This window comes from Centroberyx affinis, unplaced genomic scaffold, assembly GCF_046629955.1.
Source record: "Centroberyx affinis isolate AG114_WGS23_722 - 3 ecotype Tasmania unplaced genomic scaffold, CSIRO-AGI_Caff_v1 ptg000382l_1, whole genome shotgun sequence".
In the NCBI taxonomy this organism is placed as follows: Eukaryota; Metazoa; Chordata; class Actinopteri; order Beryciformes; family Berycidae; genus Centroberyx; species Centroberyx affinis.
In genome coordinates, this window is record NW_027279051.1 from 1 (window position 1) to 15,336 (window position 15,336).

At 38.2% G+C, this 15,336-nt stretch overlaps 1 protein-coding gene across 2 annotated transcripts; it reads left to right on the forward strand.

Annotated features, from left to right (window-relative positions):
- Positions 1-516: 516 nt before the first annotated feature.
- On the forward strand, positions 517-12,385 carry LOC139641516 (Fc receptor-like protein 5). Of its 2 annotated transcripts, XM_071515941.1 has the most exons (19): positions 517-629; positions 883-918; positions 1,161-1,430; positions 3,559-3,834; positions 3,942-4,217; positions 4,617-4,889; positions 5,038-5,325; positions 5,550-5,852; positions 6,044-6,310; positions 6,620-6,871; positions 7,408-7,518; positions 7,656-7,671; positions 7,754-7,836; positions 8,465-8,515; positions 8,631-8,699; positions 8,798-8,860; positions 9,561-9,626; positions 10,119-10,184; positions 10,395-12,385. In XM_071515941.1, the coding sequence occupies exons 1-19, from the start codon at positions 593-595 to the stop codon at positions 10,400-10,402; spliced, it is 2,811 nt and encodes a 936-aa protein (XP_071372042.1). In that variant the 5' UTR covers positions 517-592; the 3' UTR covers positions 10,403-12,385. The 2 variants fall into 2 exon arrangements, with proteins under 2 accessions (XP_071372042.1, XP_071372043.1); XM_071515942.1 differs by lacking the exons at positions 517-629; positions 883-918 and adding an exon at positions 2,179-2,454 and having other exon boundaries at positions 1,393-1,430; positions 5,038-5,313; positions 7,402-7,518.
- The last annotated feature ends 2,951 nt before the right edge of the window (positions 12,386-15,336 follow it).

Consider the following 15,336-nt stretch of genomic DNA (forward strand, 5'->3'; position numbering starts at 1 on the left):
TACACTACATGTGAATGCAAGTACAATGTGCACAAATAGACACATACCTAACATATGTGTGTATCATATACATGTCTTTTTACTCACATCCCACAAACATATACAATAATTAACCATTTCTGAATGCCTGTAAATCCAATTCATGTTTTAAATCAAAGTATATGTATCAACAAGAGTAAACTTTAAATAGAAAGGTTTACACAATGCCACTGCTTCACCCCAATCCTCACCATGTCAGGCTCTGATTCATTATTCACTTTATTTGAAACACTGATGCAAGGATCCGATGTCTTATGGATCTGCAATAATTACATGTATTTTCTGTGCCTGCAATCATACATATAAAAAATATGTCTAGGTCAAACTAAACATTGTTTTCTGAGCTTGTCCAGTAAAGAGGAAGGAAGCAGCGATGGTCTAAACTCATAGAAGGAGAAGTTGGACAAACTCATACTGGCATGAAGTGTCATTTCTTTTTCACCACAGCTTGCTGTCTCTCTCTTCCTGCACAGAAGTTTTAAGCTCACTCTGTATAGGAAGTGGAAAAGTTTGTGAGAAGCAGAGCGACAGAGTGGCTGAGCTGGATGTGAGGATGGGGCGCACCTCGCTCTGTGTGCTTGTGTTATTCTGTGAGTACAACAGTGACTTTCTGTGTTCCAATGGTACAGAATAATGAAAATGTTGTGGTGAAAAGAACGGAGCATCAGTGGTTTGTCTAATTTCTTTGTCACTGAGAGTTTGAATAGAGCAGAGTCTTGTGGGTGTAATCAATATGGAAACTGTGCTATCCAAGCAGTTGATGAAACTCAAGCTGTTTTGCCTTTGTTGATTGTCATTTTGACAGTTTGATAGTGTCTGATGAGGTATCAATCTTTATTTTAGTGCTGAGTACACTCCTCTACCATGGACACGCTCAAGGTGATGACAGAATTTTCTCTATTCTCTTTATCTATTCATTCACTCAAGATGAATCTCCACCTATCACTCTTCATCGCTTTCTCTTTGTATCGCTACATTTTTCCATACATATCATTTCACTGTATGTATTTGTACAACTTATAACTGTATCAAATTATATATTGCTCAAAACAAAACTATTTCCAGTATTTATTTTTTCTTCTAATTGTGTTATGCTGTATGTGTTTGTGTTGGGAGAACAGATGCTGTGCTGACCCTTGAACCCAACTGGTCCCATGTATTTACTGGAGAGTCTGTTACATTCATATGTGACATGAGGGAAGGACAGGACACTGACTGGTATTACAAAATCAACAGGAATGGTCAAGAATTTTTCAGCTACTCTGCGTCTAAACGCTTCACATTACAACCTCTAGAAACAGGCCACAGTGATGAATATCAGTGTATTGGCGATCACAACCGTTACACAAATTATAAAAAAGAGAGTAATAAAGTCACTCTGACTGTATCAGGTAAGTCAACAAACTTATTATCACTACCATCTTGTTTACCATCACCTATAGCACTTATTTATTCATTAATTTAACTCTTTAGTTTTCAGTCATTAAGGATGTTGTTCAACCCATGGAGATATATGATAATAACCCTGTTTGGTACTGTGCTTGTATGATGTATAAATGTAATTAGGATTTTAATCTTTACAGTGTAAGAATTTTTTAGATTCAGACCCCTTAAATGCTGACCAGAGTTGCTGTATTATTTATACCACTTTTCAACTGAAAGTGTGTTTAGTAGGTATAAAGCTAAGCAGATGGTGTAATCCAACATAATATTCTTTGGTGTAAAGAACTAACCATCACACACACAACCATGAAGGATAAGATAACAAAAAAGAGAGGAAGGGCAGAGTTCATTTCTCACAATCAAGAGATTAACATATTTATAAGTGGACTTGCACAACAAACTATGTGGTGCAGTCTTCTGTTGTGTGAACTGTATGGGGAAATTAACTTACATATTTCTAAAGTAGGCTTATCATTAATTTGATGGAAATTCTACAGAGGGTGAATCTGTATATTAATTATAATTAAAAAATAAATCTGAATGTCAATGTAGAATTCTGATAGCACACTTGCATAGATCCTGAGTGCATTATGTGATATGCTGCCACAACACTTACCCAACATATATAGTATATGCAGTATGTGATCATGTGACTGAGCTGACTTACTGAAACAAGGCTCCTCTTCTGCTTCATAGATGGTGATGTGATCCTGGAAAGTTCTGCTTTTGCCTTGTTTGTGGGAGAGTCAGTGACTCTGCGCTGTAGGCTTCGTATTCAGGGAAATGAGAGCAGAGCTAGTTTCTACAGAGATGGATCACTAGTTGAAATGGACACAAAGAAAATCAAAATATCTGAAACCACAGAGGAAATGACCATTAGTCCAGTATCAAAGACAGATGAGGGATCCTACAAGTGTAAATTTGGTGAGCAGGACGGTGTAGAATCCAAAGAGAGGGAACTGAGAGTGGAAGGTAAGATGCTGTCACACTATGGTGAGAAATCTGAAAATGTTTTTGCCATGCCAACATTACATCAAGAACTCAAACTCCTTAAAAATAACTGGTCTGGACCTTTCCTTGCTGACTGTGCAATATTAATCTGAACAGAGAGTCAGATCAGGTCAACTGGATGATGTAATAAATCTTTGTGTTCATGACTCTGCCTACAGCTACTCTGACCAATGAAGTCTAAATATATAGACTGGACCTGGAAATGATACAGAGGAAAGACTCTAACTCAGATTGTCTTCTCTGGTAGATCACATACAATGTCAGTTAATGCAAGTCAAATCTCAAGTGTTTGAGGGACAAGTCTGAGTCAAGGCTCAAGTCTTTGGTCATGAGTCTCAGACGTCTGCTTAAACCACAACATGGTTATTTCTAAGAGCAGAGAATTTACAGCCAGCTGATTACATTGTGTTTTATTTAGCTATGTGTATATGAGGCAATGGTTAAATAGAATGATGATGTACTGTAACCCAAACAAAGGTACTGATAGGAACCACAAGTGTACAGTACAGGATCAATTAACGCATCATACTGCCTTGCGATAACTGAAAGTCTCCGTAAACAAATGCTGTTGAAAATGACACTGCAGCTGATGTCATAAGTCCTGGGTATCGTTTTAAAATTACTATACAGAACGAATACCAGAATCTTTAAAGTGATACCGATACCCACAATAAGGTACTTAATTCAATGTGAATGAAAGATTTCAGTTTTGTAAAATGTCACAGCCCACCACCCCTCCCCATCCAAATGTTTTTCACACAAATAGATTTTGAAAATGTTCAACTTGTGAAAATATTTATGAACTAACTTCATGCAATTAATAATTCATTCAGACAGTGTAATTTTTAAATTTTAAGATTTTGAGTCGAGTCTGAAGTCAGTTTGTACGTGCCACTTGAGTGCGAGTCAAAAACTTGAGTTCCCATCCCTGGTGTAGTCAAAGTGTGGTGACACAGAGTAGCTGTTGGCAGAACTGAACTTGTACTGTATGTGCATACTGTATAGCTGTGTTTGTCTTCATATGGTGACTTTACTTCTTAAATGTTTTCCTTCTAAACCAAACAGCAAATCCACCAAAGGCCACAGTGAGGACTTACTCATCAACCATACCAGTAGGACGCAGTTTGACACTGACCTGCTCTGTGGAGGGCTCTTCTGGCTGGAAATACTACTGGTACAGACAAACCACAGACTCTGAAGCACTGATCATGAAGGATGGTGCACCCAACCTCAACAAAGCCATCAGTGTCTCAGAAGGAGGACTCTACAGGTGCAGAGGAGGGAGAGGAGACCCGATTTTCTTCACACAGTACAGTGATGCAAAAACCATAGACAAAATTGGTGAGTTTGTTTTGGAATAAAACAACAAGCATTCATGATTACCAAATTTGTTCTGTTGATTTTATATTTCTATTTGTATCCTAATTGGGGATTTTTGGTGTGAACAGTTAGCAACAGGGCTGTTGTGACCCTGCAACCCAACTGGCCTCAGATATACAGTGGAGAGACCATCACTCTCAGCTGTGAGATCCAGGAAGGAGGAGACACTGACTGGGAGTATGAATGGAGAACAAGCAGCTCAAACAAACCTCTGAAACAAGCTGCATATAGGATTGTCAGAGCTTCTGTTTCTGACAGTGGAGACTACTCATGTCAGGGCAGACAGAGAAGTGACCTATATTCTTCAACAGAGTGGAGTAATGCCATCACATTGACAGTATCATGTAAGTCAGATCGTCTTTCATTCATAGAGAAAATGTCCCTATGTCACATGTTTTTGTTTTCATCTATCTACACATCCCAACAAGGCAATAGTAAACATGTCATCCCCATAAATAATGCAGTCCCCTCAGGGGCAATCAGGAACAAATATGTCACCCTGTGGTTTCTTCTTGTGTGAGAAAGAAGTAACTGAAGAGGAGCCGTCATTCAGTGGACTGCATCTTTTGAAATGCATTTATTTATTTATTTATTCCATTATGTAATTGTAGCGCCCCCCTGAACCATTTAGTGTAGTCTTGAAAATATCAGAAGAAGTGAGATTCATCATTACCCCAAGTTTTGTCAGTTCGACTCATTGAGGGGGACAATAATTTAATATTTTTTCACTCTAATCTTAACAGCACGTAGACCTAAGGCCAAACTGAGTGCTGACAAAACAGCCATACCAGTAGGGGGCAGTGTGACCCTGACCTGCTCTGTGCAGGAATCTTCTGGCTGGAAGTACTACTGGTACAGAAAGGAGAAAGACTCTGAACCCCTGACCACACAAGATGATGATCCCAACTCAAATAAAATCAGTGTCTCACAGGAAGGACTCTACTGGTGCAGAGGAGCGAGAGGAGACTCAGTTTACTACACAGAGTACAGTGACTCAATCCACATTGGTAAAAATGGTGAGTTTGGCAATGTGTTTTGGAATAAAAAATGTGTGTGTTCATGATTATTATTTAGGATTAATGCAAAAAACAATTAAGTCTGATGTTGATTTTACAGTCATTTCTGTATCCTAATTCTGTTTTTTCTGATTTTTGGTATTAACAGTTGCAAATAAGGCTGTTGTGACCCTGCAACCCAACTGGCCTCAGATATACAGTGGAGAGACCATCACTCTCAGATGTGAGATCCAGGGAGGAGAAGACACTGAGTGGGAGTATGAATGGAGAACAACTAACTCATACAGACCTCCAAAACAAAATGAATTCAGGATTAGCAGTGTTTATACATACCACAATGGAGACTACGAGTGTAAGGGCAGACAGAGAAGTGGACAGCAGTCTTCAACAGAGTGGAGCAGTGCCTTCAAATTGACAGTATCATGTAAGTCAGATCGTCTTTCATTCATACTGAAAATGTCAAGGATTCATTAAAAGGTTAATATACAGTATATACCTTCATATTATATTGTACTGTATATTTGGAGGCAGCACTTAAACAAAAACTTACTAAATATGTTGTTGGGACAGCGTCCAAGCATTCCATGTAATACACTGACAAGACTAGCTAAGTTATACATCATGTCATGTTTTAATTCTGAGAAAAATACTTTCCAACAGATAAACCCAGGTCTGTCCTCACCGTCTCTCCTGTATGGCTGAGTCCTGGAGCCTCAGTAACTCTGAGCTGCAAGGTTGAAGGTTCATCTGCAGGATGGAGGTTCTACTGGTACAAGGCTGTTCCCAAACTATCAGACAACTCCTACACCTATGAGCTGCTGCCTGGTAGCAACGATGGGACTGCAGAGGGTTCCTACATCCTTCATGGGCCGACACACACAGGAGGATATATGTGTAGAGCTGGGAGAGGAGACCCAGTGTTTTACACTGATGACAGTGAACCTAAGTTTATCTGGTCTGGAGGTGAGTGTTTCATTCGTTTATTCATTTATGGGCGAGCCATCTGTCCATATAGCCAGCCTCCAAGTTAGCCTCCTCCTCCACTCACTCACTTGCTGATTCTTTATTATTTTCCTCTTTCTCTCAATATCTCTCTCATAATCTCATAATATCTCTGCTCTCAGTTTGACCTCTGATTGTGTGTTGTCTTTCAGATCGTCGCTCATCAGCTTCTGTCACAGTGAGTCCCAACAGAACGCAGCACTTCTCCTCTGAGTCTGTCTCACTGAGCTGTGAGGGAAACTCTACTGAGTGGAGAGTGAAGAGGTTTACTGAGGGAGGATACCTGACACACTGTTCACCTTACTGGGGGTCAATGACTGGATCCAAATGCAACATCAACAACATACAGTTTAGTGCAGTGTACTGGTGTGAGTCTGGATCAGGAGAGTTCAGCAACGCAGTCAACATCACTGGACAGTGTGCGTTTCAATTAAACTTTTTTTTTTACATTCAATTAAGTCATTCAACATTTCATTATATTTTCCTGGCAAACTCCTAACATGTGGACATGTTTCCAAAGTGTTACATGCCTGTGTATTCATTAAAAAATCTATCACTCTTTCAGCAAGGGTCTTAAGGTAGCTTATAACTTAACTAACTATAAATTATGTTCCATACTGAATTTTATTTTCTAGCCATTGATCTTTTGTAATAGTAGGTGTCCAACTTGAACAGTGGATATGTCAGTTTGGATTGAAACTCTTTATATTTAATTTTCTGTTTCATAGATGGAAGTCTTATCCTGGTGAGTCCTGTCCATCCTGTGACTGAGGGAGATTCTGTGACTCTTGGCTGCAAATCCAGGACAGGACCATTACGTTCTAATGTGGATTTCTATCAAAATGACAAACTCATCCAAAACGAAACCAGAGGGGAGATGACTATCCATGCTGTGTCTAAGTCAGACGAAGGCTTCTACAAGTGTAAATACTCTGAATACCCTGGAACAGAATCACTACAGAGTTGGATGGCAGTAAAATGTGAGTCGAATTAAAACAGCTTCTACTGAGTTTTCCTTTTCATCAACTGTGTTACAATTGGAGATGGAAAGAGTAGTGAAGTTTTTTACTCAGGTAGAAGTACTGTTACTTCAAGCTAATCACCTAGGTTGGAGTAAGAGAACTTGTCTTATAAATTATTTAAGTAAATATGTATCTCGCTAAAAAAGAATGCAGCTAAATGACTGATTTTATATCATGTCTTATATCTTATATCATATACTCCTATATCTAAAACTTTTACTTTTACTAAATTTACTCAGAGTAGCCCAGTAAAAGTACAGATTTTGAGTAGTAAAAAAAGAAACACCATTAAATCTACATGAATACAGTCACTAGGGTAAATTCAATCACTTAATATTCCTGCTTTCAATGTTAGTCAGATATGGATGTGACAAAGAGCTTTTAAGAGTTTAATCAAAACAATTTTTGTTGCGATTTCACTTTAAAATAAGTCTGTGTTCATATACTAGTGACATCACAGGTGTGCTGTTTTAATAATACCTCTCTAGTTGCAGTGTCCAGCCCTACAAGCTCTTCACTTCCTGTGTGGTTGATCATTGGACTGGTTACTGTCATTTTACTGATCATACTCCTGCTGCTGCTGTGTTGCTACAGAAAGTCCAAGGGTGAGACTTTTTCCTGCATATATTAGAGGGACTACACTTCAAAATCACTGAGCAATTCTCTCTTATGTCATGACATTGAATATCAGAGGAACAATTTGCAAAGCAAGACTATATAACAACAAATGTGTTTTTCACAGATCCATGTTGTGGCAGGTAAGTACAGCACCAATTCTCTCATCTTAACCATAACAGTGGTAACTTCCATGTTATTTACTACATTTACTACATTTATGAGGCCCATCCAGTCTCAGAGCACCAACCAGGGCTCCACTACAGACCAGAGAGAAGATCAAGAGAACGGACGGACTGTTCTCCATGGTCAGCCTTCAAACCAATCATGACTGCTCTTCAAGACTAATCAAAACCCTAACACTAACATTTCTAACAATCACTTTCTAGTCAATGGAGAGATGGTTTTTCAAAGAACAACCCATAAGATTGGAACTTTTTGTTGATCTATTTTTAAATCAAACAGTCAACCAATTAGGTTGACGGTCAGAGAATTTATTTATATAACCATCTGTTCTATGGCACAACACTGTACCTCACAGATTGTACCTAAACATAATCAAACACTGTTTCACACTATTGAACCAAACCAAGCCAGTACTTTCACATGTTGGCTCTACAGTATGAAAATACTATTAATGCCATTTCTTACACCTGGGTCCTGACTAAGCAACATTTGGTACTAACGTCTACAAAACAATCAAAGGCTCTAAAACATATCTAAATGATATAGCTTTGCTTTGCATCTATCTCTAAAACAATATCCCACACTCAAATATAATTTGAGATGAGCTGTACTGAATGGAAACAGAATATTAAAAGTAACTTGCTCAGTGCTACAGACAAATTTGAACAAGATGTATGTTAGAAGAGATGGTTAAGTTGGTAACATGGAATGAAAGTGATGAATTTGACCTTTATTTTTACTGACTTGTAGGTGATGCTTATGTCTATGAATCTATCAAAGGCTCTGAAGACACTGAAAATGGTACAGTATATACTTTATGATTAGCAAGGATCAGTTGGAAATGCTAGAATCACTGAAATTAACATGAGTAACTGATTGACTGAAATTACAGTAAGTAGAAAAATCTACATTTCAGGTGGACCTGCAGGTGAATCCAGTGAAAGCACCTATTCTTCAATTGAACTCAAAAACGTTCACAAGAAAGGTGAGTACATAAATTATAAACATGAAATGAATACAGAATAGCCAGCAATGCCGAAATATAAAAGTATAAAAATACATTCATCTGATCATCCTCAACAGGGAAGCATGTTGATCCAGCGGAGAGCTCGGTCTATTCTAATGTGAAGATAGGATCAACCACAGGTAAAATCATTTATTCATCATCCTCACTAACCTTTCAGCCACAAGCTCATTTACACAAACTTTTCACTGATACTGTATTACAGCATTATTACTAATTATACCAGATATAATCCTGGGTCAGGATGCAGTTCAAATCACCTCAGTCACTTTGGCTGTTTGCTTTGGGTCGTCAATGTTTGTTTATATACGTTTGTATCCATATTATATCCATGACTGTCATGTCCATTTAAATCAAGGGGCATGTGCCTTATCCAGTATTTCCATACCCTGCCATCTGACGTGCAATAAAACATACGTTTTTGTTACTTTTCTTGTAGTCTAGCCGTGATGTTTCATATTGTGTAGTAGATCATACCCCCAAAACACACACGAGATGTTTTTCTTTTTAATGTATTGTTTATTTGATCAACAAACTGAACAGTGTTTCATTTAATTTTCCCTTAATGCATTTTATTGTCAGAAGCTATTGTATCACCTCAGAGTAAAAAGGAGGTGATCCCAAATTGCAAATATCTTTATTTACTCTATCCATCCATCCATTTGCTAACATGTTTTCAGCTGTGCTTCCAAAAGGTCACATTAAGTCCTAAAACCAGACAATCATTCAAATACGCAAAACATCAGTTTTAACTGTTAAAATCAAATGTAGTTTATCATGTCTGCTTTACAAATGATTCCTGACATTTGTCTTCTGTTCTAGAAGAATCAAATGTGACCTATGCCCAGGTTTACCACCAAAATAAAGGTAAAGCCAAGGATAACAAAGGTAAGTAAAGCCTATATCCACCTGCAGTCAGTAGTGTTAGCGTGCAACATATTGCTCTTGGACACACGTTAACGTGATTTCTGTGTATGTCCTCCCTCCACACATATGAACCTGCCATGTTTGTGAAATGGTAGCTGTGTTTTATTAATTTCAATGCCAACTCTTGTGGTAACCAGGGAGCTAGTTAGTGATCATTCATGTTGTCTTCTGCGTTTTATTTTTATGTGTATATACTACTTTGGAGAAAACTATTCAGTATACATGCATTGGTAACTGTTGTAGGTATGAGTACTTTGGGCATTATCATAGTGTTTTCACCAGTTCAGTACATTGTCATTGTAAAAGTGGAGCCTACTGGCAACCTTTGCCAGCTACTGTAATTTACTGAGCTACAGATTGAAACTGAGTATTTGGAGACCAAGAATCAAAATACTGTGGCTCTATGCACATCCATTTAAAATTTAAATTGAATTAATGTTTTGCGGTCCACAGAATTATCAACTCCTGCGGAAATTCAAGATACTGTTTATTCTGAAGTCAAAGCGGGAACAACACTTGGTAATATTAAACTATTTTATCATACTTATAGAGCTAATGCTGCCATATCATATACATATTTTGTCTTGTTTTTTTATGCTGCATTCTACAGATAATTAAACGGGTTACAACTGAATGTAAAATGTCAGACAGCACCCATACATCTTCAATAACAGTAGGCTATATCTCTGTGGTTGAGTTTTTAAGTTGTTTGCTGTGTTTTTGTTGCAGGTCCGTAAAGAGAAGTGCGTCAGGCAACCAAAGAGAGAGAGAGACATGGACAACAAGAAAACATGAAAAGGAAAATACATTCTTACTTACCTGACACACTATCATTTATACAGCCACACAGATGTAACTGCAAATTCACACATGCAAATTCAAGCACATGCCTTTTAAACTGAATCGCCTTTCTGAGCATCTACAAGTTTATACTCCACCCTTCTGTAGTCTGTATGGGGCATGTTATAATTGTACGTATCTCTACTATTCAAATATCACACATGCACACTATGTTGTACAGATTATTTTGATAGCATTGCATTAATACAGACAGGTGAGGTGAATGAAGTTTGTTGTTCCAAGCACAAACTGCAGGACCACTGAGACATTTGTCATTCTAAGAGTTTATGCATATCTACAATATATTTTGGGTACAATTATTTTGGTGGGAGGTGTGGAGTGAATTGAGTGAAACACTCAATTTGATGACTTTTGAAGGAAGTTACAGGCTACAGAAATAATGGTATTAATTTATGGTACTCGTTTGTGGGTTTATTATTATTTATGCTAACTTGGAACTAACTTAACCTTAACCTGCCACTGCATAGAGCATTGTATAGGGCTGATGTGGCGGTTAAACCTGCTGTCTATGGTCACATAAAAGTTGAAAATCACAAAACCTACAGTACATATGTCCTGCTGCTGGGCTGGGACTGGTCTGGTCTGGTGCTGGTCTGGACTGTCCTGATGCTGGAGTGTGCTGGTTTGCACTGGGCTGACCTGAGATGCTGCGGCTGCCACTCCTCTGAACTCTACAAGATGCAAGTTAAATATGTCCTAAAGACTGTTGACTGATATCAATAGCACATTAGATTTTTTTTTATATATAAAAACACCAGTTCATAGCTTAATTGAAGCAAAAATAAAATGTAATGACACATGATGTCATAACATTTTTCAAAATGGTTTTTAACAAACAAGTTGACCATTTCTGGGGGAAAATAATTACCCTTCAAAAACGTCTGTCATGAGAAGCTTCCTCTTTTTCCATCCGCTTCTGAGGACAGGTGCGTTTTCAGGTCAATATTCCACTAGCAACAGTGTTTTCCAACTCCCGGCTACAGAGCCTTTTAGCCTTTCAAATTCGGCCTAAATTTACAGTAGTTAACGTTAGCTCGCTAGCTAAACCTAGCATACGTTGGCTAGCAACCCAACTGGTGTATAGCAGTTAGGTTAAGTGCTAACTAGTTACGGTTCAAGTTAGAAGTCAAAAATGTAAATCATTTAAGAGACCAGCACAAAGTGGTTTTTCCTTGTGATAAATCTAGTTACTAACGTTACACGCGCACGTCAAACGGGCAGTTGCACTCTGTCACATAAGAACCCGCGAGTTTGTTCATGACGTTACCGACGTGACAGATTGATGCCGCATTCAGGGAAACTCGGAAATTTGCGGATACACAAACTTGGTATTTAGGCTATACGCTATACAGTATGCTGCATTCTCTCGGAAATTTGGGTTTTATTTAATAACGTGACATGGGACCCCCCAAGTTTAGATTGCTCTTTCTACTCACTGCTGTTTAGGAGACAGTGTGTATTTTTGATTTGTCACTTCCTGTCTGGAAAAGTGTCCATATGGTCCATACTGAAACTAGAATTTCATTTGGACAAATAGGGAGAATCTATTGGATCTCAATTAGTGGGGGTGGGACCGCAGTTTGTGAATTAGGCTGATAAGACCTGTATTTTTCCTAGTGCAGCTTTAAGTCAGCATCTTATTCCATGTTAGGTGTGAAAGCCCAGGGATGTCCAAAAGTGCTTTTTCATATGTAATGAACTGATGTCAAAGAGAACATATGTCTGAGTTTTCCTCTGTCCTTTTAAAACTGTATAGATACTGTAGATAGATAGATAGATAGATAGATAGATAGATAGATAGATAGATAGATACTTTATTTATCCTGGAATGAAAAGTAACTTTTTATTTTGTATCTTTTAAAGCTTGGTCTTTCACCAGTTTATGCAACAATAAATATTTCATTTCTGCAGCAAGCTGTCGGTAGTGTTTTTATATTGAAATGATTGTACAATTTTCTCCTTACAGCCATGTTTAATCTGTTATTGTGTTTTTCCGTATAATCCTCCCTGTATTATTGATCAATCAAGTATTCCGTCCCGAATGTGACGCAAGGTGTTGATGGAAAAGAGCAAAAGCATGCACAGACTATTTTCCCTGGGTAAATAAAGGTTAAATATGCGTTAAAGGTTTACTTGAAATTGCATCAGTCACGGACTGTATTTACACAGAAACAAATATTTTAACACCTCGAGCCACAAATTTGTTTTTACTGGAAATATCAAAGAGTGAAACTGGGCAACATGAATCAGCCTTCTTGCTGGTGTTGATTTGTAAACTCAGTCATGCAGGGAAACAAATTCTGAGGTTTTCCTTCTTATCCGCTTGGTGGTGCTGTGTGGTTTTGGTGCTTTTTGCATTCAGTCACTATTGGGACTTAGTGGGAGCTCAGGGTCTCTCTGTACCATATGATAGCCTATACTATGATCAAATATCAATTCACGTGTGTCTCTGTGATTATGTGTTTTATATTGCATAAAAAAAGGTTTTTGTAGATGTTGCTTTAATAATTTTAAGTGTTTCATTCCAAGATGTTATTTATCCATCCAGGAAGAAAATGTGCTGACTATTTAAAAAAAAATGCAACTAACTATGTATGTCATCTTCTATTTTGAGGTTTTTAGAGAATACGTAAGAATACTAATGCTAATCCACCGTGGGATTTTATTTCACCTTTTTGTCAGATTAGGTCTCCACTTTTTAAAATGGTGGATATGTCATTGTGAAATAAAGATCCTCATTTGGACCTATTTGGGTGGTGTTTCATAAGGATTTGAAGGGTGCGTCCATAAACATGCTGATTCTTTTTTGGTTCCGTCTTGACTCACTGACCAGCAACATTTCTGCTGCCATTTACTTCATACACCCGGTTTCACTTCCCCTTTCCAAAAAGACAGACACAAAACACTGGGTGGTAACAGTACAGGGCAGCGTTTCACCAAGTATTGTTTTATTTTGCTTTTTTCCAAGCAGCATGATAACACATTATGTTGGGTAGACAGCTTCCCCCACCACCTCTTTAAACTTTAAACAACTGTCAGAGCAGATTAATAACATCAAAATGAATGTAATCCAATCTGAAAACGACAAGTTGTGAAGTAGAAAATGATACAACATAAAACCTTTTCAACAGTGGGGAGAATAAGCTCTGAAGTGAAGTATTGATTGGAGCGTTGAATCATATCAAACCATATCAAACGTTAGGAGAAAAAAAGTTGACGTGTTTATTCCACTGGATGATCATATCTGATTCAGGAAGGAAATAGAAAGGAAACAAGTTTATATCTAGCTAGACACATTAACTGACATCGCTCCAAAGATAGCAATAAGCCCAAATTCACATCAAAACCTTTCAACAACTGTCCTCAATGTTCTATTCTATTCTATTATATTCTATTCCAAATGAACTACCTGTTCACTCATTCTACGTTCCTCAGGATAAGAGCAGCAGCTAAATGCCTAGAAATGTAACAGAAAATAAATCTTAATCGAGTGTCAGTATTCACCAAAGTGTGTGTGTTTGATGCTTCACGATACAGTGTGGGTGGCTGCAATTTAGAGTGATTGACATCATCGCTGTTTCTTTTTCACCCTGTGGGTTTCTTTGTGTGGTTTAACAGCAAACAGGCCATCACCTCTGTGTTGATAGGAAATCAAGCTGGGTTGCATGCAACACACAGGCCACTTCTGCAGAAGCTGGTGTGGGCAGAAACACAGCCATAAGTAATATGGCTGATTTCCTTTAGGCTACTACCACCCCTGATGGATAAGACTATGGGCCATTTGTAGCATTTTCTTACTGCAGAATCAATTCAAACTGAGCTGGACTGAGTTTAAAGCAGCCTGGTTAATCCTGATTTAGACTTATGCTGTTTAATACACGCGCGTCACTCTGTTTTCTCTCCAAATTCACCACTGCCATAGATAAATAAGATGAAACTTTAATGATTCTTGTGGGGAAATTGGGCGTAGGCTTCCAGTGTCTCTGAATTTTGACTTTAAACACCTTCAAAGCCCACAGAAATCAACAGAAAATGCTGTGATGAAAATGCAAGCTTTACTAAGGCCCCACCAAAATGTTAATGTCAAGTTTATTTCACATCAAGTTTATTTATATAGTAATGGAGCGTACACTGATGAGAGACTAGTGATGGTTAGCTTTCAACCACAGTATCTGTGCTTCACACTTACTCACTGTTGGTAACCAGGCTGAGCACTGCAAATAGGAAGTGTAAAGGTCAGAGCAGAACAGGTCAAAGTCTGCGTGGAAAAAGATCCTCTTTCACTGGAATGTCAACTTTTCTTCGACTTCTCTGAAGTGCACAACAAGCAGCCCCATACAAACCTTAGACTCATTACAAGCCATGGAGGACAAACTGATGATGAAGGAATTGTTAGAAATTATGAACTAATGCTCACTAAAGCAACTGAGATGAAGTGCAGGTTGGAGTTTTGGTTATACAAACATTTCTCAGAGGCAGAGCTCCTCTGTTCTGCAGGCAGAAATAATCTCATTGGTTGAGTTGCTGCAAACCTCAGTGGGTGGAGTGTAGCAAGCGAGAGAAACTCATTTTCAATCACCTCCAACTGAAGCCAGAAGCCATAGAAAACAATCATTTAATATCTTCTGTCTTCTTTTTATTTCCCACAGTATAAGGCCAGCCCCTTTCATGTTTGTGGTCCGAGTTCTGCGAGTCGCTGACAGAAAGTCCCCCTACTCTCCGCCTCCTCTTTTTTTTTTAAAGGGCGCCAGTTTGAAATAAAGCGAGAAGGATATACCTAGCAGTAAAGGGTCATTTAGTCAACAAGAGC